General features: G+C 36.2%; 1 protein-coding gene across 6 annotated transcripts in view; it reads left to right on the top strand.

Moving 5' to 3' along the window:
• ZRANB3 (zinc finger RANBP2-type containing 3) overlaps window positions 1–26,992 on the top strand; it is a 238,508-nt gene that overhangs the window by 59,437 nt on the left and 152,079 nt on the right. For all 6 annotated transcript variants that reach the window (XM_053666886.1, XM_053666896.1, XM_053666902.1 and 3 more), the window contains one exon: window positions 26,711–26,729. In XM_053666886.1, the coding sequence (XP_053522861.1) occupies window positions 26,711–26,729 (19 nt within the window). The remainder of the gene's footprint in view (window positions 1–26,710; window positions 26,730–26,992) is intronic.

Below are 26,992 nucleotides of genomic sequence, written 5' to 3'. Positions count from 1 at the left end.
CAACATTATAAAGAAGATATCAAAATGCTTCTAGTGAAGAGAAACAAAAGTCTACAACTTAGCAAATATGGATTTATAAGGTAGTGAAGCACGGCTACCACAAGATAGTAGGACAATTTCATCAGAGTTCTGAAAAAAAATCAATTTTAATCTAGTATTCAATACCCAGGCAAACTATAGAAAATGTGAGGTTAAAATAAAGTCATTTTCATACATGAAAATATATAAAGATAAATGAAGAGATAAATAACATTTACCTCTGAAATAGTTGAGGAGTTTGTTTCTCAAAACAAGGACGAAAACTAAGAGAGGAAGAGTCAAGATGGCACTGTAGGTAAATGTGGTACTCACATCCTCCCACAACCACATAAAAAATGCAACAAAACTACAGAAAAATCATCATTCAGAACCACCTGAAATCTACCTAAACAAGAAGTCCTACAACTAAGAATATAAAGAAGTCTCATCAAGACTGGTAGGAGGGGCAGAGACACCCAAACAGGCTGGTCCCATACCTGTGTGTGGCAGATAAAAATTGAAAGGGACATGTCAGCTGCAGAGATCCCTCCTGATGAGCAATGGTTTCCAGCTCCATATCCAGCCCTCCCCTCCCCTTAAGCCCAGGGTTCCAGTACCAGGAAGAGACATCCACATAACTTCTGGCTTTGAACAGCAGTAGAAATGTGACTAAGTGAGATGTAGATCTCCTGTAATCCCAGTCAGTTACTCTCTGAGTTCAAGCAGTCAAGTAGCAGCTCGAAAGGCACCAGGGACAGACAGGGAGGAACTGTAGTGTCTGGCATCAGAGCAAGAGATGGAGAGGCAACTTACTTTGAGACAGACGTGCTGGCACAAACCATTGTTCCTTTTCTGAGCCCTTCACTGACAGAGCCAGCAGGCAGTCACCATATCTGAGTCTCTATCAATTTGGCTATCTCTCTTCACGCCCTCCCTGGTGGTTATTGATACCTTGCCCCACCAACTTTGTGCCCAACTAAGCTGGTCCCAGTGGCTTTTCCATACAGATGTCCTATCTTAGCTTATGCTTCAAACTTTACTAAAATGTCTCAAACAAACAACATCTGGCTTCACACAACCCCTACTTCTTGCCAGGTGACCCCAGGCCCAGCAATAGTGGCAATCATCCTGAGTTCACAGTTTGGCCTCTCATGGGTACCTCCAAGTCCAGCAGTCACCTGCAGATTGCTTTGCAGTTCATGCTGGTTAGCTCCAGGCAGAACACAGGTGGTGGCTGCCTCAGCCTGCACCTACTGCGAGGTCCCAGAGCCAGCGCATCCAGGCGAGAGTTTAAGACCACATTGAACACCACACAACCTTCTCCACAACAACACACTCAAGGGGTAGGTTCTGCTATGTGGGATATACCCCTGCATGGCAGATTCTCCACCATGATTCACAGCCATTCCTTGTGGCTGATGGTCCTGGGGATAAATTGCTCCCCCTCAGGTGCCAATAGCAATCAAGTTTCAACTACAATAGGAGGGTTACACAGACCACATAGAGGGAGGAGGTACACTGGACTGCCCAGCTTGGGTGATAGAGGAGGCTGTACCACTGGACCCTATAGGATAACTACTATATCAGGCCATATTACCAAGCCCAGGAGATGTAACAGTTCTACATAATATGTAGAAACAAGCACAGGGAGGCTGACAAAATGAGTAGGCAAAGAAACATGTCAAATCAAACAACAGAACAAAACTCCAGAAAAAGAACCAAACAAGATGGAAACAAGCAATCTACTAAAAGCAGAGTATTCTTTTAACTCTACTAGTTAAAAGAATGCTCAGTGAACTAAGGGGAAGAGTAGATGAACTTAGAGAATCTCAACAGCATAAGAAAGGACATGGACAGAAAACTAAAATCTGGAAATCTAAAACTGGATCTGCCTTTTGACCCAGCAATTCCACTGCTAGGAGCATATCCTAAGAATCCTGAAACACCAATCCAAAAGAACCTATGCACACCAATGTTCATAGCAGCACAGTTTACAATAGCCAAGTGTTGGAAGTAACCTAAGTGCCCATCAGTAAATGAATGGATCCAAAAACTATGGTACATTTACACAGTGGAATTCTATGCAGCAGAAAGAAAGAAGGAGCTCCTACCCTTTGCAACAGCATGGATGGAACTAGAAAGCATTATGCTGAGTGAAATAAGCCAGGCAATGAAAGACAAATACCATATGATCTCACCTTTAACAGAAACCTAAACAACAAAACAAACAAACAAAATATAACCAAAGATACTGAAATAGAGAACAGGGTGATAGTGACCAGAGGGGAGAGGGGAGGGAATTTGAAGGGAAAGGGGGAAGGGTTTGCAGGAATAAGTATAAAGGACACATGGACAAAAACAGGAGGGAGGTAGGGAGGGCTTGGGGGATGCACTGGGAATGGAGTAAAAGACAGAAAACTGTACTTGAACAACAATTAAAATTTTTTAAAAAGAAGAAAAAAAAGAAAGGACATGGAAACCATCAAAAAGAATCTATAAGACATGAAGGATATACTAACAAACTAAGAAAAATTATAAGGAATCAACAGTAAAGTAGATGAAGCTGAGAATCAAAACAGCAATTGGGAATAAAAAGAATAAATCAGAAGAGCAAAAAGAAAAAACTCAAAACAGTGAGGACACTGTAAGGAGTCTCTGAGCCAACTTTGAATATACTGATGTTCTCATCATCAGGGTGCCAGAAGAAGAGAGAGGAAGAAATTGAAGATATATTTTTTAAAAAATGATGAGAAACTACTGTAACCTGATGAAGGAAATAGACATACAACACCCAGGAAGCACAGAGGGTCCCAAACAAGATAAACCCAAAGAGACCCACATCAAGACACATCATAATTAAAATGCCAAAGGTTAAAAACAGAGTGTTTTTAAAATTTATTCATTTATTTATTTACTTATTTATTTATTTTTAGATAGAGGGGAAGGGAGGAAGAAGGAGAGGGAGAGAAACATTGATGTGCAAGAGAAATATCAATTACTTGCTCTTACATGCTCCCAACCAGGGATCTGGCCTGCTACCCAGTCATGTCCCCTGACTGGGCATCGAACCAGAGACCTTTTGGTTTGCATAGAACCCTGAAGCATCAGACAGGGCTGAAGAGAGAATCTTAAAAGCAGCAACAAAAAAGCCATTAGTGAACTATAAGAGAGCTCTCGTGAGACTGTCAGCTGATTTCTAAAAAGAAACTTTGCAGGCCAGAAGGAATTGACAGAAATTATTCAGAGTGATGAAAAGCAGGGACCTGCAACCGAGATTACTCTATCCAGCAAAGCTATCATTTAGAATCAAAGGATAAAGAACTTCTCATAAAAGAAAAAGCTAAAGGAATTCATCACCACTAACTAGTATTACACAAAATGTTAAAAGGTCTAAGAAGAACACAAGGAAAGAACCAGAAATATGAACAATAAAATAGCAATAAATACATATCTATCAACAACCAAACCAGAAAAAAAAAAAGAACAAGCAGAACAACAATTACCAAAACAAAACAAAACAAAGAAAACCAAGAGAGGATACAACAATCAGTGAAACCAACCCTAAAGTGCAGGGAGCAGAAGGTCCAGATGCCATTGGTACATCAGGCAAGAGAAGCAGTAAGACCATGTTAAAGTAGGAAGAAGACTAGAGTAAAAATTGATAAATTAGAGTTAATGACAGATAAGATAATATTGGGATTGTTTAAATAGACATGTTTCTCATCTCAGTAAAAATGAGCAAGATGGTCAGAAAGTTCAGGAAAAACAAAATAGGTAAGAAAGTTAATGTCCAGGTATTAAGTAGACTCAAAGTAATATGATTTTGAGAAATTGATTAAGTATAAGTACTTTTGACCTTGAGGTAGCATAGAGAAGGAATATAACCTGAGTATACTTCTTGGTTCTGCCATGAGCAGTATTCATATACACTCTAATATCGTACATGCTGTCTATTGATTTTTAGTTTTTAAAAAAGAAATTAAATTTCTGTCTAAATTACGAAAGTCTCAATTATCATTATAGAATATAAACTATATTTTACTATCCTAAAATAATGTGACAGAAGTTGGGAAGGACAGGCATGATTGCTGCTATTAAAATCCTCTTGCCATCTAGCCATTCTCAAACTCGGTTGCATATTAAACTCACCTAGTAAGCTTTCAAAATCTTGAAGCCCTAACTGCATCATACCAATTAAATGAAAATCCTTGACAGTGGGACCTAGGTATCAGTTTGTTGTTAAGTTTGCCAGTTGATTTCAGTGTGTAGTCACATTTGGAAACCAGTGGTCTGAAGTTTATGGAACCAAGACTAAAAGCTGAAATATTCTGTAAAGTTACAGATGTGATCAATAGTATAATCATTCTTATCACTAACTCACTGGAAAAAAAAGAGGAGGTGAGGTAGGAAGGTACTGGTACTAAGCCAAGTTTTCCTTAGTGAGAAGCCAAATCTATTTTAGTAGTGGGACATGACAAATCAAATTCTATATTTTGTTTCAAAGTTAGTCTGTTAGTCATTCTACTTTATTTGGAAAAAGGAAATGCCCTTTTAGTTGTATTCCTAAGTTTATGAGAATCTGTGCTGTGTTTTCCTATAGATTGAATTAATTAGAGCTAGATCAGTGAGGTCATTATGAATACAGTATGAATACAGTACTTCCTATGGCAAACATAATTTACAGTGTTTTAGTGAATAGACAGTTTTCTATTAAAAACATTTCAATAAATATAGTTTCCTGTTGCAAATATTTTAGACATGAGATTGTTAATAATCTTTAAAACCATCAAAATAAAACTTTTAGTATCTAAATAAAGTCATTTGTTTTTCTTATCAAATTACTTAGCCAGAACCTGAACTTTTTGAATGCAAGGTACAAAATAATTATGGTTTTAAATTTTACAATAATGGAAATGGGAAATGTATTCCAACCTTTCCTCTAATTACCTCAGCCTTTATCAATCTTAGATGTGCATTAGAATCACCTAGAACACTCAAAAATTAGTATTCTGTTTTTTTAAATTCTTCATTAACAACTATTTACTAGAGCCTAGTGCTCGGACCTCAGAGATACTGTGTAGTCAGGCTACAATTAGGGAATATGAGTTTATGATTTTCTGTTTCCACAGAAGTCAATAGATAATATCTGATGAATAATGAAATCACAAAATAAACATATTAATTAAGACGATCAGTGTTGCTTTTCAGGAGTAGTATTGGGGCTAGGCAATGAGAAGGAGTGAAGGTAGGACAACTGCTTTGCATTGTATGCTCTTCTGTATTATGTGATCTTTAAAAATAAAGTCTGTGTTCATGAACTACAGTGATTAAAAATTAATGGATAGAAAAATATCACTCCCTTGTATTTTGAAATGATAAAATGTTCTTTATGAGAATCAAAATTTATAAAATCAATAAATTGGGATGTTGTATTTATTTAAAAATCATTCTAAACCTAAAGATCTTTTTGGAAAGTTTCTTACAGAATTGTTAAACTTTCTACTAAAGTATATCATATCAGTGAGATATACTCATTGTATAGAAATATGTAAAGAAAGGGCCCTCATTATAAGTGAACAGTTCTGTGAATTTTTCACAAAGCAAACACTCTAGTATAACTAGCATCCAGGTCAAGAACAATATATTGTCCAGACTCCTCCTCCCCCAACCACAGTTTTGACTTTGAAAACCACTGAATAGGTTTTTGTTTTTGTTTTTGTTTGTGCTTTGTTTTGTATCTGAACATTATATAAGTCAAATCATACATTTTGCAATCACTTGTTTTGGCTTCACCAAATATTATGTTTGTGAAATTTATCTTCCGATGTTGTCTAGTTGTAGTTTACTCATCTCATTACTGTGTGAAATTCTGTTTTAAGGATATAACACAATTTAACCATTCTACTGTTGATAGGCATTTTATGTTGTTTCCTATTTTAGTCTATTATGAAGAGCACTGCTACGAACATTCTTGTGTATAGCTTTTCTGCTAATAGAGTTGCCTAAAATGAATTTAGGAGGTATTGCCAAGCAAATTGTAATCAGATATTAAATGATTATGAAAATAAGCATAAAATTAACTTTTCATTTATAGAAGTCTTATGTGGGATTTTAAGAATGCATATGTAGCATAACCCTCTATCATTAGGGTTCTTTATGGGTAGTGAAGCTTGGACTAATTTGGATTCTACAAATTAGTAGATGGGCCTGTGTAATATACTTGATATTTTAAAAATAGATTTTATTAATTATGCTATTACAGTTCCAATTTCCTCCTTTTGCCCCCTCCACCCAGTACCCCTATTTTCTCCAGCAATCTCCCACCTTTGTTCATGTTCATGTGTTGTGCATATAAGTTCTTTAGCTACTCTATTTCCTATACTGTTCTTAACATCCCTCTGCCTATTTTGTACTTACCAATTTCTACTTCTTAGCCCCTGCACCTTTTCCCCCATCCTCCTCCTTTCCCCTCCCAGCTGATAACCCTCCAAGTGATCTCTATATGTATAATTTTGTTTCTGTTCTGCTTGTTTGCTTACTTTGTTTTTTAGATTAAATTGCTGATAGTTGTGAATTTATTTCCATTTTAACTATTCATAGTTTTGATATTTTTTGTGTTTCTTATATAATCTATTTAACATTGCATATAATAATGGCTTGGTGATGATGAATTCCTTTAACTTTATCTTGTCTGGGAAGCACTTTATCTGCCTTTCCATTCTAAATGATAACTTTGCTAGATAGAGTAATCTAGGTTGTAGGTCCTTGCTTTTTGTCACTTGGAATACTTCTTGCCAGTCCCTCCTAGTCTGCAAAGTTTTTTTTGAGAAATAAGCTGACAATCTTATGTGAACTCATTTGTAGGTAACTCTGCTTTTCTCTTTCTGCTTTTAAGATTCTTTATCTTTAATGTTTGGCATTTTAAATATGATGTGTTTTGGTGTGGTCCTCTTTGGGTCCATCTTGTTTGGGATTCTCTGTTTTTTCTGGACTTGTATGTCTGTTTCCTTCACCAATTAGGGAAGTTTTCTTTCGTTATTTTTTCAAATAAGTTTTCAATTTTTGCTCTTTCTCTTCTTCTGACACTCCTGTGATTCAGATGTTCATACATTTGAAAATGTCCCAGAGGCTCTTAGCTTATTCTCACTTTCTTAAATTCTTTTTTCTTGCTCTTCTGATTGAATGCTCTTTTCTTCCTTATGTTACAAATCATTGATTCTTGAGTCATCCACTCCACTGTTGGTTCCCTGTAGATTTTTCTTTATTGCACTTAATGTAATGTTCATTTCTGCCTGGGTGTTTTTTATGCTGTTGAAGTACCCAATGAGTTCCTTCAGCATCCTGATAACCAGTGTTTTGAACTCTGCATCTGATAGGTTACTTACCTCCATATCATTTAGTTCTTTTTCTGGAGTTTTGTTCTGTTTTGTTTTGTTTTTGTTTTTGTTTTTTCATTTAGGCCATGTTTCTTTGTCTCCTCATTGTGGTAGCTTCCCTGTGTTTGTTTCTGTGTATTGAGTAGAGATGCTTTGATTCCCTGTCTTAGTAGCATGGCCTATTGTAGAAAAGTGCACATGTAAGTTATTATACTGGGTGTAGCCTTAAGTAATCTCCAAGGTGGGGCAATCTGTGTCACTGCTCTGTGGCTCTGTGTGGCTCAAGTTGTATATTGCAGGGTATTTATTCCTTCTTATACACATAGGATACCCTATGATCTGCCTCAGTTTACCTAGACCTGCCAGAATTCCAGTCAAGCTACATGGGTTAGACCACCAATCCTGGCACTTTATATGGTCTTCCCAACTGTAAAATATGTAAAGTCTACTGTTTCACCCAAGGATTTCTCCCTGGAACAGGGAGAAGTAATCATGTCAGTGTAGCTTGGCCTCATTTTTCATAAGGAGTGTCAGAGGCGCAAACTCCTTATGCCAAATAGCTATGGGTATTTGCAGTCAGGAAGCATCTCCTGCTGGTATACTAGAAAAAATGGCATAGAACATTCTTGCCAGCCTCTGCAACAGAAAATTGCCCTTTTATTGAGGGTATAGCCCTTTAACTCCACTTTCCACTTTTTAATTTGCTCCTTTGTGGCCTTGGTTAAGGTATTTCACATGAGACTTTCCTATTTTTCAGGTGTTTCTCTTTGGGTTAACTGAAGCCTGAAGGAGGGAAAAGGTGGAAGAAGGGTTGGTTTAGAAAAATTTAAGAAAAAGAAGTAAAGAGGTAGGGGGATAAAAAGAAAATAGAAGGGGAAATATATGTATAAATTAAAGAATTAGAATTTAAATAAGGAAGTGGGGATGGGGGGTAGGGAGGGGAAGGGGGAAGACTGTAATCTTAAAAAAATAAACTAAAAAAAAAAAAAAAGGTTAAAATCTACCTCGGTGCCAATTTATGAAAATACCTGGCATCCATATGTTATCAATTCAGCTTATTAGCTACCTTTACCTGTTAACACTGCAAAGTTTACCAAACCTCAGAGCCATGCTTTCTTACTATTGTTGGAAAATCACTCTTATACAATTTCCTTTTACTTTGATTTTTAGTTTTTGTTTTGATGTTGATTGTTTACTATGACTTAAAATTTTAGAGCAAAAAATTGTTATTTTTACAACTTCTTGACAGCACTCAAAATCCCCAATTTTTTATAAATGTTTCATTTGTTTAAATGAATGTTTATTTTTTTTTAAAGTTCTCTAGAAATACTTGAATTTTATTTTTTATGGTCTATTTTTTTAACAGCTAAAAATTCCCAATTGTGTAATCAAGAGCTGCGAAAATGTGTTATTTTTGTATCCTTGAGTTCCTGATTCTTAATTATTCATTCTAACATCTTCCTGTTACTTTTAAAATCTTAAGGCAAGAAGACTATCTCTCTAAAACTTACTTGAGTAAATACAACATATTGGCTTTTATTAGCTTTGTACATGATCTCAATAATTTGAATCTTGCCGACATTTTTATTGCTAATACACTAATGGTTATTTATTAAAATACATTTTAAAGGTAGGTTTATTAAAGTATCATTTATATATGGTAAAATTCACCCTTTTAAAGTATACAGTTTGATATGTTTAGACAAACTTACACAACTGTGTAACCACTGTCAAAATCAAGATGGAGCAGACCCTAGGAAGTTCCTTTGTGCCCCTTTGTAAAAGATCCCCTCCCTTAAATTCTGACTGTTGGCAACACTCTGTCCCTATAGTTTTGTTTTTTCTAGACTATGGATTCATACAATATGTAATATTTTGTGTCTGGCTTTATTCTATGGCATAATACTTTTGAGATTGATCCATTTTTTTAATGTGTTGGTTCTTTTCATTGAGTAATATTCCATTTGTATAGATGTGCTAAAATTTTTCTAGCCATTCTCATGTTAATGGACATTTTATATTATTTACAGTTTTACATGATTATGAATAATGCTACTATAAATAGTCACATGTAGGTCTTTGTGTGGATGTGTTTTTATTTCTTGTGTAAATATTTAGGACTGGATTTACTGGGACATACAGTAAATGTATGTTTAACTTTATAAAACACTACTGTGTTGTTATTTAAAGTGGGTATATATTTTTCATTTCTACCAGCAAATATATGAGGATTCCAGTCATTCTGCATACTTGTCAACATTTGGCATTATAAATCCTTTTTAATTTTAGCCATTCTAGTAGGTGTGTAATGGTATTTTATTGTGGTTTTAATTTGCAGTTCTCAGATGACTAACGATGTTGAACACTTTTTTTGTACCTCCTGCCCATCTGTACATTTTGTTGAAGTGTCTATTCAAATCTTTTGCCCATTTAAGAAAATTGGATTATCTTTTTATTATTGAAATATGAGTTATTTACATATTCTGGATACCAGTCCTTTATCATCTTTTACATATTCTACTAGCCTGTGGTTTGTCTCAGCACTGTCTTTTGAAGAATAAATGTTAATTTTGATGAAATTCCATTTATCATTTTTTTTTTCAGTAGTTTGTACTTTTGCTGGCTTATCTAAGAAAAAGCCTAATTCAAGGTCACAAATATTGTTTCCTGGTTTTCACTGCACAGATTTAATAGTATTATTTTTTTACATATAGTTCTATAATCCATTTGAACTTAATTTTTGTATATGGTGTGAGATATAGTTTGAGAGTTTTGGTTTGCATATGCATGTCCAGTTATTCTAGCTCTGTTTGTTGAAAACACTGTCCTTTCCCCATCAAATTACTTTGCTACCTTTGTCTAAAATCAATAGGCTTTGTATATGTGGGTTTGTTTCTCAACTTTATTCTGTTCTATTGATCCATATTTTTATCCTTATACAAATGCCACATTGATTCAGTTGTTGTATCTCCATTTAAATCTTGAAATTTGGTTTATTGTTATTATGGGAAAACTAGTATTGAGCAGTATTTTTCTATCTATAGCTTCTTCCAATTGATCATATGTATGCCCTTTAGAATAACATTTCCTCATATTTTTTATGACAGTCCTACATCTATTTGAATAAATGTTTACACATTTTAGTTTGGACTAAAGCTCTAGACCTTTTCATCTTAAGATGATGTTGTTTTCTTATCTTCAGAGGTTATAACATATTAGAAGTTCAGCAAATATTTTCTGAACTGAGTTGAACTCTGTAGAATAATTGTTCATTAATGTTCTTGAAGCAGAACTTGAATTCAACAGAGAAAAGGCATAGTTCCTGTGATATTCAGGTCATCCAGAAATCAGTGTTCTCTTAATCAAGAAATGAATACTTCTGGATAGCTGCATTATAACTGTTTTTATCCACTGGAAAAGTCTTAATTTTATTTTTAATTTGACTTTTTATTTTTATCAAAGTATTATGTGTTTGTAGTTTAAAGTCTCCTATAAAAAATATCTCTTAAGGCTCTTATGAAAAACAGCTATCTCCAGGGTATCCCCCCTGCCTTTTTCTCTACAGTTTTTAATTATTCAAAGCTATCACTTTCAACTCTTTGAATCTTTAGCTATTCATACTGTATCTATAAATAGTATGCTTATGGTGCAACTTTTTTTTCAGTTTTAGTTAGACATTATCTATTGAGTTATATTCATACTTTGTGCTAGGTACTGGTTGACCCAATTCAGTATGGAAACGTGTTCTTTTTAGTTGGGGAATTTAAAAAGAATTATTAATATTATTTATATATTTTCTCTTTTTCTGCTTTTACACATTATTTAGATATTAGATGCCTTGAACTGGTCATTTAATGCTCTTATCTTTTTTTTTCCTGTTTTTAAATCCATTTTCTTTTTTCCTTCTTTTGTAAGAATTTTCATCAAACTCTACTTTCTAGTTCTTCTATTCAGCATTTAATTTCTGCCATTGTATTTTTAATTTCTAAGAGTTCTTTTTTGTTCTCTGAGTATTAGTTTTACTAGTATTCATGTAGAGGTCTCTTCTCTGAAGATATTAATGACAGCTTTTCTTGAGTTATTTTCCTTTATCTTGTAATCTTTTTCTGTGTTTTGAATTACCTTTCATATTATTAGCTGTTCTTAAATATCCAGTTACTATCTCTGTTTATTGATAAACTGTTTTACCCTCTCCAGAGGACACTGTATAAACTGGAGAACCTGGGAGTTTTAATTGTTTCATACACCTTTAACCAGTCCTCCTTTTTGTTGGGAACACTGAATATCCACATGCAAAAGAATGAAATTGGATTCTTATCTTAGAGCATACACAAAAATTAACTGAAAATGGATTAAAGATTTAAATGTTAGATCTGAAAGGGTATATTCAACAGGGGACATTAGATATGCCATCAACTAAAACAGACAGATATTTAAACTATGTCTATGTTGTAGGAAATAAGACCACAGACTAAAGGTTTAGATAGTTCTTATTCACTAAGCTGCACACAGGAAGAAATGAGGGTGAGGACACAGAAACTGTAGTTGGTTAACTATGAAAACTGAACTCCAAGATTGGCTTAGATAGACATTCAATTTATATTCTTAAAAGCATACAAGATTAGAAAGCAGATTTTTTAAAGCACATTAAATTAAAAGATATCAAAATATTACAAAAATACTACATCGCTTCATGTTCTGTGTTTACTTATAATTGAGTTGTCATTTCACTACTATTTGTAAAGAATGCTGATGGTATGCTGTTGAAAGAGAAGTATTTTGGTATTTGAGCAGTGGGATTAAAACATCATAAGATTCTATCAGTTTGAGACACTTTGTCTCTAATTGGCTGTCTCTGTCATTGTAGCTCTGTGTGTGGAATCTGATTTCTTTTAATAGGAAATACAAAGCTACTATTATAATATATAAGTAATAGTTTTATATTTCCTCAATTCTGAGTTTATAACAATTCTGTTTTTATTCTCAAGCATAGTACTTTGAACTTACTCATAAAATTACATCTATTGGTATGGGCTCTGTGTGTTCACTCTTCCAGTCCACATTTTGTTTCTTCTTCCAATCTGAATAGAAAGGTTTTTTATATACCAAACCAAACTCATAACACTTTGGCCCTGTATCAGAAACTTCCTTCAGTTCACTAATTCTTAAAAGGTGGTTCATGGATATGAGAGAGATTGGCAAACTTTTTCTATAAAAGGCCAGATAGTAAATATTTTAGACTTTGCATGCTGTACAGTCTCTGTCACTACTATTCAACTCTGTTCTTGTTGCATAAAGACAGCCATTAAACAGTATAAATGAATGAGCAGGACTGTGTTCTAGTAAAACTTTAGAATAGCCCCCTGCCCTGTTATCTATGGAGGATATGTTCCAAGACACCTGGTGAATAGTACCAAATCCTATATATACTATGTTTTTTCTTGTACATACATACCCATGATAATGTTTAATTTATCATTTAATTACAGTAAATATTAAAAACAAATAATAAACAGAATAATTATAACAATATATTGCAGTAATGGTAACAGCTCACAAAGTTATATGAATTTGGTCTCTCTCAGAATGTCTTATTATAACCATCCATTACTTGAAGTGAATGGCTTGGTATCACTTATTTCAGGGGATCCCTTGCTGCAGTCTTCCTATAAGCTCAATGCTTTCTGGTGCAACATGTTGCCATCAGTCAGAACATGTTTTCTGTTCATGTTTTCCACCCAAAAATTTAATGCCTTTTCCATCTTAACAAAACACTTACCACAAACTGTGGCTATAACTTTCAGCTTGAGATCTGACACCCAAACCAGCAATATTAGCATGAGTTTCTTTTTCCTTCACGATTTTACAGATAGATTTGTTCTTACTGCATGTAGGTCTTAGCAACCTCAGCATATGACTTTTTTCTTTCTTTATTAAGTTGGGAAAGTTTTCCTTTTCCATAAAGGAAGAACTTAACAAAGGCTTTTCTTTGTCATATCTAAATCATCAGCATCACTACTGTTGTGCTTTGGGACCATTATTAAGTAAAATAAGAGTGACCTGAACACAAGCGTTCCAATACCATGACTGTGGATCTGTGGACTAGTAGGCTGGGACAGTATAACTATACAGTATGGACGTGCTGGACGAAGGGATGATTCATACCCTTGGCAGGTTCGAGTGCTACTCAGAATGGCACACAATTTAAAACTTATAGACTTCCGCCAAGATGGAGGCATAGGTGGAGACGCCGTGCTTTCTCACATAACCAAGTTTAGAGACAACAAAATATTAGCAACAGAAAACATAGCCAGAACACAGAAAATTGAACTTTTCAGAAGTCTGATAACAACGAATTATTCAGCCTGACTGGTAAGAGGGGTGAAACCAGCAGCTGGAGGAGCGGGGTTGCACAGGAGGGCTTGGTCCCACAGACTCGGGCTCGCAGATCCCAGGCGTGGGGTTGCAAAGGACCGACCCAGTGAGCAACCTAGTGAGCGCGACCCAGTGAACGACCGGGGGGATCGGCGAGGGTGAAGGGTGGCAGATTGACTGTGCTGGCACATTCCTGTGCAGATAGACCAGTGAGGGAGTGGGCAGTGAGACCAGACCAAGTGGGTCCCAGCTACGGGAGGCAGCAGAGACGGCCTGACCCCACCCCCACATACAGCATCCAGCAACCCCGCCCTGGGGGCCCCACCTCACCCCTAAGGCTCCGCTCCTCATACTTAATGAGCGTGAACAGACCAAAAATGGCTCAAGAAGATCTCAAAAAGCCCCAGAGCCCATAAATCTAAGTGACGAAGAAATAGCAAAACTTTCAGATGCACAGTTCAAAACACTGGTGATCAGGATGCTCACAGAACTGGTTGATTTTAGTCATAAATTAGAGGAACAAATGAAGGCTAAACTAATTGAAATGAATGGCAATGCACAGGAAACCAATAGTAATGGAAAGGAAACTGGGACTCAAATCAAAGGAGTGGACCAGAAGGAGGATAAAAATGACCAATCAGAAAAGAATGAAGAAACAAGAATTCAAAAAAATGAGGAGAGACTTAGGAACCTCCAGGACATCTTTAACGCTCCAACATTTGAATTATACGGGTACCAGAAGGGAGAAAGGAACAGCCACCAGTGAAAATTTATTTGAATAAATAATAAAGGAGAATTTCCCCAATCTGGCAAAGGCAATGGACTTCCAGGAAATCCAGGAAGCTCAGAGAGTCCCAAAGAAGTTGGACCCAAGAAGAAACGCACCAAGGCACATCATAATTATATTAGCCAAGATTCAAATGAAGGAGAGAATCCTAGAAGCAGCAAGAGCTAAAGGGACAGTCACCTACAAAGGAGTCCCCATCAGACTGTCAGTGGATTTCTCAAAAGAGACTTTACAGGCAAGAAGGGACTGGAAAGAAGTATTCCAAGTCATGAAATTCAAACACCTACAACCAAGATTGCTCTATCCAGCAAAGCTTTCATTTAGAATGGAAGGACAGATAAAATGCTTCTCAGATAAGATCAAATTCAAGGACTTCATCATCACCAAGCCCTTATTATATGAAATGTTAAAGGGACTTATTAAGAAAAAGAAGATAAAAAAGATGAACAGTGAAAGGACAGCAAACACACAGTTATTAACAACCACATCTAAAACAAAGGCAAGCTAAAAGGACAGCTAGATCAGGAGCAGAACCATAGAAATGAAGATCTCATGGAGGGTTAGCAACAGGGGAGTGGGAGAAGAAGGGGGGAGAAGGTACAGAAAATAAGTAGCATAGACCTTAGGTAGAAAATAGATGGAGGAGGGCAAGAATAGTATGGGAAATATAGAATCCAAAGAACTTGAGACACATGTTCATAAACTAAACAGGGGAATGGTAGGGGTGGGGGGTTGCAGGGTGGAGGGGAATGAAGGGGGGGAATAGAGCAACTGTAATGGCATAATCAATAAAATAAAAATTAAATAAAAGAAAAAATACTTATAAATTATGTATTTCTGGAATTTTCAAATACATATTTTTGGACTGCATGTAACTGAATTCTCTGAAAGCAAAACTGCAGATAAGGGAGATTACTGTATTCTAAAGCAGAATACCAAACAGATGATACTTAAAGTTAGGTGACTGAATGAGCTCTCCTAAGAAGTAAGAGTATAGAGAGAAGAGAAGACAGCTATATATTGATTGAGCCATGGAGCATTCCAACAATAAGAGGTCTCAAAGAGGAAAAAGATCCAGCAAAGCAGACTGAGGAGTATCCAGTATTGCAAAAAGCTGGAAGAATGTTGTGTCCTGGAAGCCAAGTGAAGAAATTGTTTTGAGAAAGAAGGAAGAAATAACTGTAGCAAATGCTCATAAATCTAGTAAAATGAGGTCTTAGATTTGATGAGATGATTTGACAAGAGATTATAGCTTTGACAACAGCAACTTTAATTAAAACTGTAGGGGACAAAAGCTTTACTTGAATGAGATCAAGAGAGAATGGGAAGAGAGGATGGTTAGAGGGAAAGTAAATATGACTGTCTCAAGGAATTATTCTGTAGAAGGAAGCCAAAACACATAGTAGTCACTGGCAGGAACACTAGGGTCCAGAGAAGATTTTCCAAAATATAGAATAGTGGACTACCAGTCAAGATGGAGGCATAGGTAGACAATGATTCTCCTACTTGCACAACCAAAGAAAGAATTACAACCAGGTCTCAAAACTATTAACATCCAGGACCATCAGAAAATTAAGCTATATGGAAGTTGAACACCCAAGGATTTAAAGAAGCCACATTCATCCACATGGGTAGGAGGCCGGAAGCTGCAGAGATGGGCAGAGAGGTAGTGTGGCGTGAAGAGGTGGCAATGGCAGAATGGATGACCCCACATTTATATGTGGTAGATAAAAATCAAGAAGGGTATCTTGGGAGCAAAGTAATTCAAGCCCCAGTCCATACTACACAGAGTTCTAGCACCAAGAAGATAAATCCCCAGTTACCCCTAGATGTAAGAACCAGTGAGGGCTGGAGCAGCAGAAGAAACTGCCAGATTTTTGCCTCCTAAAGGGCCTGCAAGGACTTAGAATGTATGTTACCCACCCACTCTGGGTTTTAGCACCAGGGCAGCAGCTACAGGAAATGGATAAAGTGACTAGAAATGGGGCAAGTGCTAGGCAACCCCCCAGGGGCCAAGCAGAGGCATTATTCCCTCTCTGAGCCCTCCCTGCACACATAGCCACAGCAGTGAAGCAGGTTGCCCTACCCTGGCAATTACCTTGGGCTCCACCCCACACAAATCACAGGTGTCTTTTCTACATAGGCCATGATACTAAGACAAGAAGTAAAAGCAACTCTACCTAATACTTAGAAACAAACACATAGAGGCTGCCAAATTGAGGAGACAAAGAAATATGACCCAAATGAAAGAACAGAATGAAACCCCAGAAAAAGAGCTAAATGAAGTGCAGATAGCCAACCTATCATAAACAGAGTTCAAACCACTGATGATAAGGATACTCAGAAAACTCACTGAGAATGGCAAAATTATAAAGGAAGAAATAAAAGTTACACTAAGTGAAATAAAAAAAAATCCACAGGGAACCAACAGTAAAGACAAAGAAGCTGGGATTCAAATAAACTATTTGGAACATTAGGAAGAAAAAGCATTCAACCAAAAGAAAAAGAAGAAACAAGAATTTTTTTTAAATGGGGATAGGCTTAGGAACCTCTGAGACATCTCCAAATGTGCCAACATATGAATCGTAGGGATGCCAGAAGGAGAAGAGAAAGAATAAGAAATTGGAAACTTATTTGAAAAAATAATGAAAGAAAAAAACTTTCCTAATTTGGCAAAGGAAATAGACATAGAAGTCTAGGAAGCACAGAGAGTCCCAAACAAGACAGACCCAAAGAGGACGATACCAAGACCTGTTATAATTAAAATGCCAAAGGTTAAAGATAAAGAGAGAATCTTAAAAGCAGCAAGAGAAAAGCAGAGTTACTTACAAAGGAGTTCTCATTAGACTCTAAGCTGATTTCTCAAAAGAAACTTTGCAGACTAGAAGGGGCTGGAAAGAAGTATTCAAAATGATGAAAAACAAGTACATACAACCTAAATTACTGTATCCAGTAAAGCTATCATTTAGAATGGAAGTGCAGATAAAGTGCTTCCCAGACAAGGTAAAGCTAAATAAATGAGTTCATCATCACCAAGCCATTATTACATGAAATGTTAAAGGGATTCATTTAAGGAAAAGAAGATCAAAACCATGAATATTAAAAAGGCAACAAATCCACAACTATATGCTATATACCAACTGAATCTAAAAAACAAAAACAGAAGAAACAAAACTAAGCAAACCACCAGAACAGGAACAGAATCATAGGTGTGGGGATTATTTGGAGGGTTATCAGCTCGGAGGGGGTGGGGGGAAGATGGGGGGATATGTACAAGGAATAAGAAGCACAAATGGTAGGTAAATAGATAGGGAGAAGTTAAGAATAGTATGGGAAATGGAGAAGCCAAAGAACTTACATGCATGACCCATGGAAATGAACTAAGGTATAGGGGATTGGTGGAGGGAAGGGATGTACCAGGCAGAGGAGGTCAATGGGGGAAAAATTGGGGTAACTGTAATAGCATAATCAATAAAATATACTTTAAAATATAGAATAGTATAATAATTCAACAAATCTTATTGACTCATATCAAATAGGTATGTATAAATGTGAATCAGGTACTTGGAAATGAAATCAAGACAATAAATAACAATGAGAAAGTAGCTATGTGTGAATATGATAGTATAAGTAGAAATGAATAGTATACTCATGTGTAAATTGTAAAAAGAGGGCAGAATATTTTCATAGCAAGAGCCTGGGAAATATTCTCATTTAGAAAGCAAAGGGAAGGAACTAGAAGTACTGAAATAGAAAGAGAACAAGGGTCAGGGTCTAAGAAGCCCAGGGAAACCCAGGCACAACAGAGTAAATGGGTTAACAGTGCCAAATTCCACAAAGATGTTGCAAAGGGTGAGGGCTAAATAAGGCCACCATTTGTAAGTTATCAGGAGCTCACCTGCAAGCATTATGCAAAAGTGGTTAAGAAGGTTGTGGGCAGTAAAAATGGAGACAACAGATACAGAGTAATGAGAAAGAAATTTGGGAGCAAAAAAAGAGGGAAAAAAGACTAAAAATAGGACAGTAGCAATAGAACATATTGGAAACCTAATTAGTGGTCAAGGAGTCAACAGTGAGGGGCAAAAACCCCACAAAAAAAAACAGAAACAAGAAATATGATTAGTAAGGACCTTAATGTGCTACCATAATTTAAAAGGGAAATATGGCAAATCTGATTCCTCACTTCATAGAAATTTTGTACCACATTTGAATGAAAACAAAAGTCTACTTTGTAAACAAACTGCCCATAATCACAATGATCCATGGAAATAAAAAACAGCCTTTTCTCCCACTGAGAAATGCCAAATACAGTCCTGAGTTAGAGAGACTTTAACCTGGAGCTAAAAAGAAAACTTCGTTAAATAATATCCATTTTATTTGCCAGAGCTAGTTTGGTGTGCCAGTTAGCTATGCAATTCTATCTGAATTTTACAATCAGTTCAGTTTTCCATTGTATAAAAAATAAATAGTATTTTTATTTCCAAATTCATTGTTAATTACTTGAATAATAATTTATCCAATATTGCTGCAGACATCAGAAAGGAACTTTATATTTCACTGAGTTGGTTCCAAAACCTTGAGGTTTCTTACATTAATCATGTACTTACAATATGATAGTAAGACATACACACTCCACTGTGGATAGCAGCCTTATCTTTGGATGCACATGCTCAATATTTACTGTTTTTAACACAAATACTCACACAGATGGAAAAGAGAAAACTGAAGAGCCTTATACATTTCTGAGAATCATTTTATAGACTAGATAATTTTTATTCCTAGACTTTCAGAACTGAACAGTTTGTGTTTAACCTGAAGCTTTTCTCCAATTTCTTTACATTGATTAAACCATCTTTTCTATAGTTAATTCCCATTTTATTTAAATAAATCATGTCTGTAAAAAATAAATATAAAAACTCTCCAAGAGAATATTTTGATTACACTGAGAATTTAATGAGGTGAATGTGTATAATATGAACACTGAACTTGTGCCTTGACAGGTAAGCACAGGATTCAGAACTTTATACCTGAAAATAGAATCTACTTAATGTATCACTTGCATGTTTCAGCCTCAGAGGAGAGCTGAGTACCAAGAGGATAATACTGAACTTTTGGATGTTCCTATTTAATCTATTAACACTAATCAACCATTTAGCATATATAAATGGTTCATTACATACTATATTATATTAGACACCGTACCACTCTTTAGTATGATGTATTTGATCAGTGCTAACTTAACATTAATAAACTCCACCCACTCTGCCCTTCAGACATAGCTGCAGGGACCATGAAGTAAAAAAATTTTTTATAGCCACAGCATGTTTGAAAATAATTTCTCCCATAAATGTAAAAGTTCAACTTGATAAAATGGCCTTTATTTATTTAGCTTTAATATTATTTATTTTTGGAACTGGGAATACATCGTATGTACATGATTCAAGAGGTACAAAAGTGGAAAGTCCCCAGTCTCTTCCTTCAGTATGTCCCTGATATTGGCTGTTCTGAAGGTAACTAAATTACCAATTTCTTGTGTAGCCTTCCAGAAATATTCTCTGTAAGTATAAGTTTATATATGTTACAAATAATAACATATAATTTATACTTCTTTTTAAATTTTATTTGATTTTATTGATTATGCCATTACAGTTGTTCTATTCCCCCCCTTCATTCCCCTCCACCCTGCATCCCCCCACCCCCACCATTTCCCCCTTTAGTTTATGACCATGTGTCTCCAGTTCTTTAGATTCTATATTTCCCATACTATTCTTGCCCTCCCCCTATCTATTTTCTACCTACCGTCTATGCTACTTATTTGCTATAACTTCTCTCCCCTTCTCCTCCTCCCACTCCCTTGTTGCTAACCCTCCATGAGATCTCCATTTCTATGGTTTTGCTCCTGATCTAGCTGTCCTTTTAGTTTGCTTTTGTTTTAGATGTGGTTGTTAATAACTGTGAGTTTGCTGTCCTTTCACTTTTTTTATCTTCTTTTCCTTAGATAAGTCCCTTTAACATTTCATATAATAAGAGCTTGGTGATGATGAAGTCCTTGAATTTGATCTTATCTGAGAAGCACTTTATCTGCCCTTCCATTCTAAATGAAAGCTTTGCTGGATAGAGCAATTTTGGTTGTAGGTATTTGAATTTCATGACTTGGAATACTTCTTTCCAGCCCCTTCTTGCCTGTAAGGTCTCTTTTGAGAAATCAGCTGACAGTCTGATGGGAACTCCTTTGTAGGTGACTGTCCCCTTAGGTCTTGCTGCTTCTAGGATTCTCTCTTTCATTTTAATCTTGGCTAATGTAATTATGATGTGCCTTGGTGTATTCCTTCTTGGGTCCAACTTCTTTGGGACCCTCTGAGCTTCCTGGATTTCCTGGAAGTGTATTTCCTTTGCCAGACTGGGTAAGTTCTCCTTTATTATTTGTTCCAATAAGTTTTCCGCTTGTTGCTGCTCCTTTCTCCCTTCTGGTACCCCCTATAATTCGAATGTTGGAGCGTTTAAAGATGTCCTGAAGGTTCCTAAGCCTCTCCTCCTTATTTTGAATTCTTTTTTCTTGATTCTTTTCTGTTTGGTCATTTTTTTTTTCTCCTTCTGGTCCACTCTTTTGATTTGAGTCCCAGTTTCCTACCCATTACTATTGGTTTCCTGTGCAATTCCCTTCATTTCAATTAGTTTAGCCTTCATATGTTCCTCTAAGTTGTGACTAAAATCAACCAGTTCTGTGAGCATCCTGATCACCTGTGTTTTGAACTGTGCATCTGAAAGTTTTGCTGTTTCTTCGTTGCTTAGAGGTATGGGCTCTGGGGCTTTGAAATCTTCTTGAGCCATTTTTGGTCTGTTCACGCTCATTAAGTATGAGGAGCAGAGCCTTAAGCGTTCACCAGGGCGGGGCCGCCCAGGTTGCTGAGTTGTGATGCTGTATGTGGGGGCAGAGTGAGAGCGGGGCAATAGTGGCCCCCTCTGCTGCCTCCGCTGGGTGAGGAGCAGAGCCTTAAGTGTTCACCAGGGCGGGGCCACCCAGGTTGCTGGGTTGTGACGCTGTATGTGGGGGCGGGTTCAGAGTGGGGCACTGACATCTCCCTCTCCTGCTTCCTGCTGCTGAGGCCTGCTCAGTTCGTCTCACTGCTCACTCCTTTGAGGGTCTATCTGTGCATGAATGTGTGACCACGGTCAGCCTGCCGCCCTATGGCCTCACTGGGTCCGCCCGTCGCTTGCTGGGTCCGCCTGTTGCAACCCCACGCCTGGGATCCGTGCGCCTGAGTCTATCTGACCGAGTTTTCCTGTGCAACCCCAATCCGCCAGCTGCTGGCTTCGCCCTTCTTACCAGTCCGGCTGAAGAATTCATTGTTATCAAACTTCTGAAAAGTTCAATTTTCTGTGTTTTGGCTGTGTTTTCTGTTGCGAAAATTATGTCATCTCTAAACTTGGTTGTGTGAGAAGGCACAGAGTCTCCACCTATGCCTCCATCTTGGCGGAAGTCCTAATTTATACTTTTTGTGATCCTGTGTAAAATCCCCCAAATTTACAAGACAGTATTATAACATGATGCTAACATGTAACGTGAAAAAGAAAATGACAAAATCGAGGTTGAAATTATTTTTTAAAATCTTTGTTTTTTATTGCTTTGGCAAATGACAAGTATATGTAGTCAGGAAACCTTCAGTTTCAGCTATCATGTATCCTGGCCTCTTCATAGTGCCTGGGATAGAACAACCACCTCCTGGAAAACCTGTACTGGGCCTCCCAGCTGCTCCTGAATCCCTTCCTAGCTGTAATCTCTGCCTCTTCCATGTGCACACTCCTCTGCCCAACCTAGACAGTGTTCACTCTTTAGTCATTTTCTCTTTATCTTCCACCTAAATTTCTAAAGCTCTCATTTACTCTCCTAGTTTTAAGCACCACCCATACATATGTCTTAAATCTGCACCTAAGGCTTATAGCATATGCTGCAGATCCACATTTAAAACCTCTTTTGGACATTTCTTTCTGGATATCCTGAAGTTATTACAACATACATTATATGTTGATATTTGAAACTAAATCTAATTAAGACATAGATACAGAAAAAAATCTCTAAAGGGGCTATTCAAACAATTGATTTGAGTTTGTGATTCTTTTTTTTTAACGATTTTTTAATTGTATTTGTTCCATTACCATTTATCCCCCTTTATACCGTCATCCTCCTCTGCAGTCACCACACCTTTGTCCATGTCCATGAGTTCTTTTTCCTTTCTGCTTGATCCCTCTACCCTTTAAACCCCCTAAGAACTGTCACCCTGCCTTCTATCTATGCATTTGTCTCTATTTTGCTTGTTAGTTCAGTTTATTCATTAGATTCCATATGACTGAAATCATATGTCATGTATTATTTTCTGACTGACTTATTTCACTTAGCATAATGTTCTCCAGGTATGTCCATGTTGTTGCAGAGAGTAAAATTTTTTTCTTGTTTACTGCCGAGTAGTATTTCATTGTGTAAATGTCCCATAGTTGTTTTATCCACTTGTCTACCGATGGACACTTGAGCTCTTGGGTCAGAAATTTTTGTTAAAATAAAAATTTAAAAAAACAACATTATTTATTTTGGTTGCATGTCAAATTAGTCTGCTGCATTTCTGTAAAAGCCAAACATTCTGCTCTTACTTGCAAACATGAAATTTAAAATATCCTAGACTTCTATCTATATCCAGCCTATTAGTCTCTCATCTGTTTTATGAAATGACTAAGCTAAGCCAGGTAAGCTGAACTGTGATTAAATGAGGTAAAATAGTACTTTGTAAATTGTAATATAAAAATTTTATTGTTGTTAGAGTGGTAAAGATACATTCTGTTCAGTAAAAACCAAATGACTATGTTTACTGTCTGTAACTAAATACTGGCATTGGATATAGGGAAGGACAGTAGCTTCCAACTTAGCCATTATAAATGGAAGGGAATGTGATTGACTTTAAAAACTCTTTTTATAAACACTGATTTTGTTACAATGCTTTGCAAGAGTAGAAACTCACCTCAAAATGGCTTACTCACCAAGGAGAATTAATGTATCACATAATATATAACAAGAAATCCAGGAGTGGATGGTTCTAAGGTGGTTCACTCAGTAGCCTACTCATGTCATCTTTCTACGCTGTTATCATAAGTAGTTCCAGATAGCAGCTTCAGAAGCATGTGGAACGTATAAGCAAAGAATTCTAGAGTCTACAATAGGGAAATAAGAGGAGAAAGAGTTTAGGTTAAAGCAACCCACATTTGCTGCATATGACTGAAAAACAAATTGGAATAACATTTAGTGTTTTGTTTCATTTTAGCTCTTGTACCCATTATGAAACACCAGTCACATACAGGAAGGACCTAAAAGCCTGTGATAAGTTCGAAGTATATAAAAGAGGCAGAGTCTTAGTAACAAATTTTTGTGTATAAAGTCAAGATGAAGTTTTAAAAAGAATTGCTTTTCTGTTCATGAGCTTTAAAAATTTTAAACTAGCCCTGGCTGGTATGACTTATTGGATTGAGTGCTGGCCTGTGAACCAGTTGTTGCTTGTTGGATTCCCAGTCAGGGCATATGCCTGGGTTGCAGGCCAAGTCCCCAGTAGGAGGCATGCGAGAAGCAACGACACATTGATGTTCCTCTCCTCTTTCTCCCTCCCTTCCCCATGTGTAAAAAAAAATAAATAAAATCTTTAGAATTTTTAAACTAGTCCCTAGGGGGGGATGCAGGATTTTATGTTAAAAATATTATGCTTGATTAGTCTGACTTCATTAGCACAAAATTACCCTATAACTTATACTAATAAAGATCAAAATAGGAAATAGTCTCTGCATCCTCCAGGATGGTTTAAAAAAAGATATATTTCAGCTGTTTTGAAAGAATTACTGTTTTCAGGATATATAATTTCCACTGGGCCATTATATCACATTAGCTTTAATACAATTACTTATTCTTGTTTATAAAGCTGCAGGTCAAAAATGTTGATTATTTCTGCAATTAGTAGAGAATTTTTAGGACTTAATTAGACAGTAACATTCATTATAATATGTTAGAGTTACAAACAAAAATATACTTTATATATAAAGAAACTAAGAGGTAGGTCAGATCTGCTTGAGTTGGTGTAAGGTGAGTTTATAGCCCTGACTGGTGTGGCTCAGTGGATTGGGCATTGTCCTGCAAACTGAAAGGCTGCAGGTTCAATTCCCAGTCAGGGCACATGCCTACAATGAGGGCCAGCCACCCCTGCCCATTAGGGGGCATGCTGGTTTTTATATTCACATCCAAATTGATCATCAAACTCTATTGGCTGTACTTTTTTAAAGTACCTGAACTGACGACTTCTCACTACCTCCACGCATACCATTCATCCATACTTTGTTGTTTCTCTCCTTGTCTCTCCTGACTGCTTTCTCTGCTTCTGCTGTTGCCTTCTATAGTTTATTCCCTATAAGTCAGAGTAAACTTTTTAAAAGATAAAATGTTGCTTTCCTCCACAGGATGCAAAGAAAATCCAAATTCAGTGCCATTGCTTATAAGGTTCTCCATAGTCAGGAGCCTTGCGGCCTTCCAACATCATCATCGTCGTCGTCATCATCATCATCACTATTCCTTGTTTCACTGCATTTCACTCATATTAACTTTCTCATCCTTTTTAAACTATAACTGTCTTATCTTAGGGTCCTTGGACTTGCTGATTACTTTGTTGAGAATATTCTCCAGATTTTCTTATAATTCCCTTTCTCATTAAATTTCTGTCTTGCTCAGATCTGTCTAAATTGCCTTATCGTAAAGAATGTTCCTATCCATGCTATAAAATAGATTATCCTCTATATTCCCTATTCTATTTTACCCTGATTTAGTTTTATTAATAGCAGTTATCACCGCTGGAATCATGTGCTTGTTTGTTGTCTGTCTTCTAGACACCCTCTACAAGGGAAAGACTTTTTAATTCACTGCTACATTCCTAGCACTTAGAACAGTGCCAGGTACATAGTAATCAATAAATAATACATACTTCACGTGCTGTCTTTATTAAATTTTAGTTGGATTTTAAAATGAAAAAGTAGGCAAACACATGAATTTTCCTGAAAATAAATCATGTTTCTATAAGCACTGCTTTTTAATTTCTAATTTTTAGGCTTGTTTGAGAAAAATGAAATAAACTTTTTACTCTTGCATATGCTTTAAATTTCAGTTAAAGTATTTGCATCTTATTTTCCCATAAAAATATTTAATAGGTAACCTGACATCTTTTTTCTTTTTAAGAACAAAAGTTCCATTTTACCTGTAATTTATTGCTTGACAATATATTTATTAACAAATTCTTAATTTGTGTTCTGTGTTAAAACTTATAAAATTATATAATGTCAAGATCATTGGGCTAATAAAGGAAGAAAAAATAGAAGTAGGGACTTCATTCTTTTTGAACTTTTAGAACATTTCAGTATTTTTTAGGTTGTCTGGAAATCCTGTCAGTTAAGAGACTGGTTTTTCCCCAGTAGTGTACTCATTACCTCTAAGGGACCACGCATGTTCCTGACCATATCTGTTATTCTTTCTTTTTGCTTTTTACTTTTTCTTTGACTTAGGACCTCAGTTTATGCCCCTAACCTCAGTTTTCAGTGGATAAAATTTACTCCTATAGGCTAATAAAAAAGGATAGAGGAAATTTAGCACAATGATAGTAGAAACTAAAACTTAGCTTGAAAATATGCTTAGCACATATAGTACAGCATATATGATATGTATAACATACTGATATATAGTTGAAATTTATTTTCTTGCACTTAATACAGCATTTTTCTAATCTCTGGGGAATACTAATTTTAAGATTTAATGGTAAGGATGGATGTCATTGGTACAATCACTTCCCATTTTACTCACATTTTTGAAGGGTAATTGTAGCTATCTCCATGCGTGGGCAGTGGAGAACAGCACATCTGAAGCTCTAACACTACCACATAGCTATATGCTGTTGGCAGCTAGGGAGTGTTATAAATCAGCACTGGCCCATGTTCTCATGCACACTTACAGACCCCTCTCTCTGGCCCAGTACTTTAACATTTGTAAACTATTTTGTGCCAAACTACTTAATCAGAATTTTTTAAATGGTTGATTTAGATAATTAAGAAATTAATTTCATTTTCTTTTTCTTTTTTTAAGGTGCATGGTGGCTGATGAAGTAAGTGTTTTATGATTTTTTGTCATTTATTTTTAATGTCTGCTATTTACCATGTACTCTGTGTGTTTCCATATGACTCTGTTTCTGTGTATGGAAACAAGGAGAGGGGAAGAGACAGGAAGGTGGGGAGTAGTGTACAAAGAATAAGAATGAAATAAATATGTGTATGTGCATGCAAGGTATGTACTTGGAACATGTTATTAATATTAGTGATCCAACATTCTACATTGTTGGCCTGAGAAGCGTGAATGTGCTTTAAAATG

This window comes from Artibeus jamaicensis, unplaced genomic scaffold (assembly GCF_021234435.1).
Source record: "Artibeus jamaicensis isolate MK-2021 breed Jamaican fruit bat unplaced genomic scaffold, CSHL_Jam_final contig_1284, whole genome shotgun sequence".
Classification (NCBI taxonomy): Eukaryota; Metazoa; Chordata; class Mammalia; order Chiroptera; family Phyllostomidae; genus Artibeus; species Artibeus jamaicensis.
Note: the sequence above shows the minus strand (reverse complement) of the source record. Positions and strands in the feature narration are given on the sequence as shown.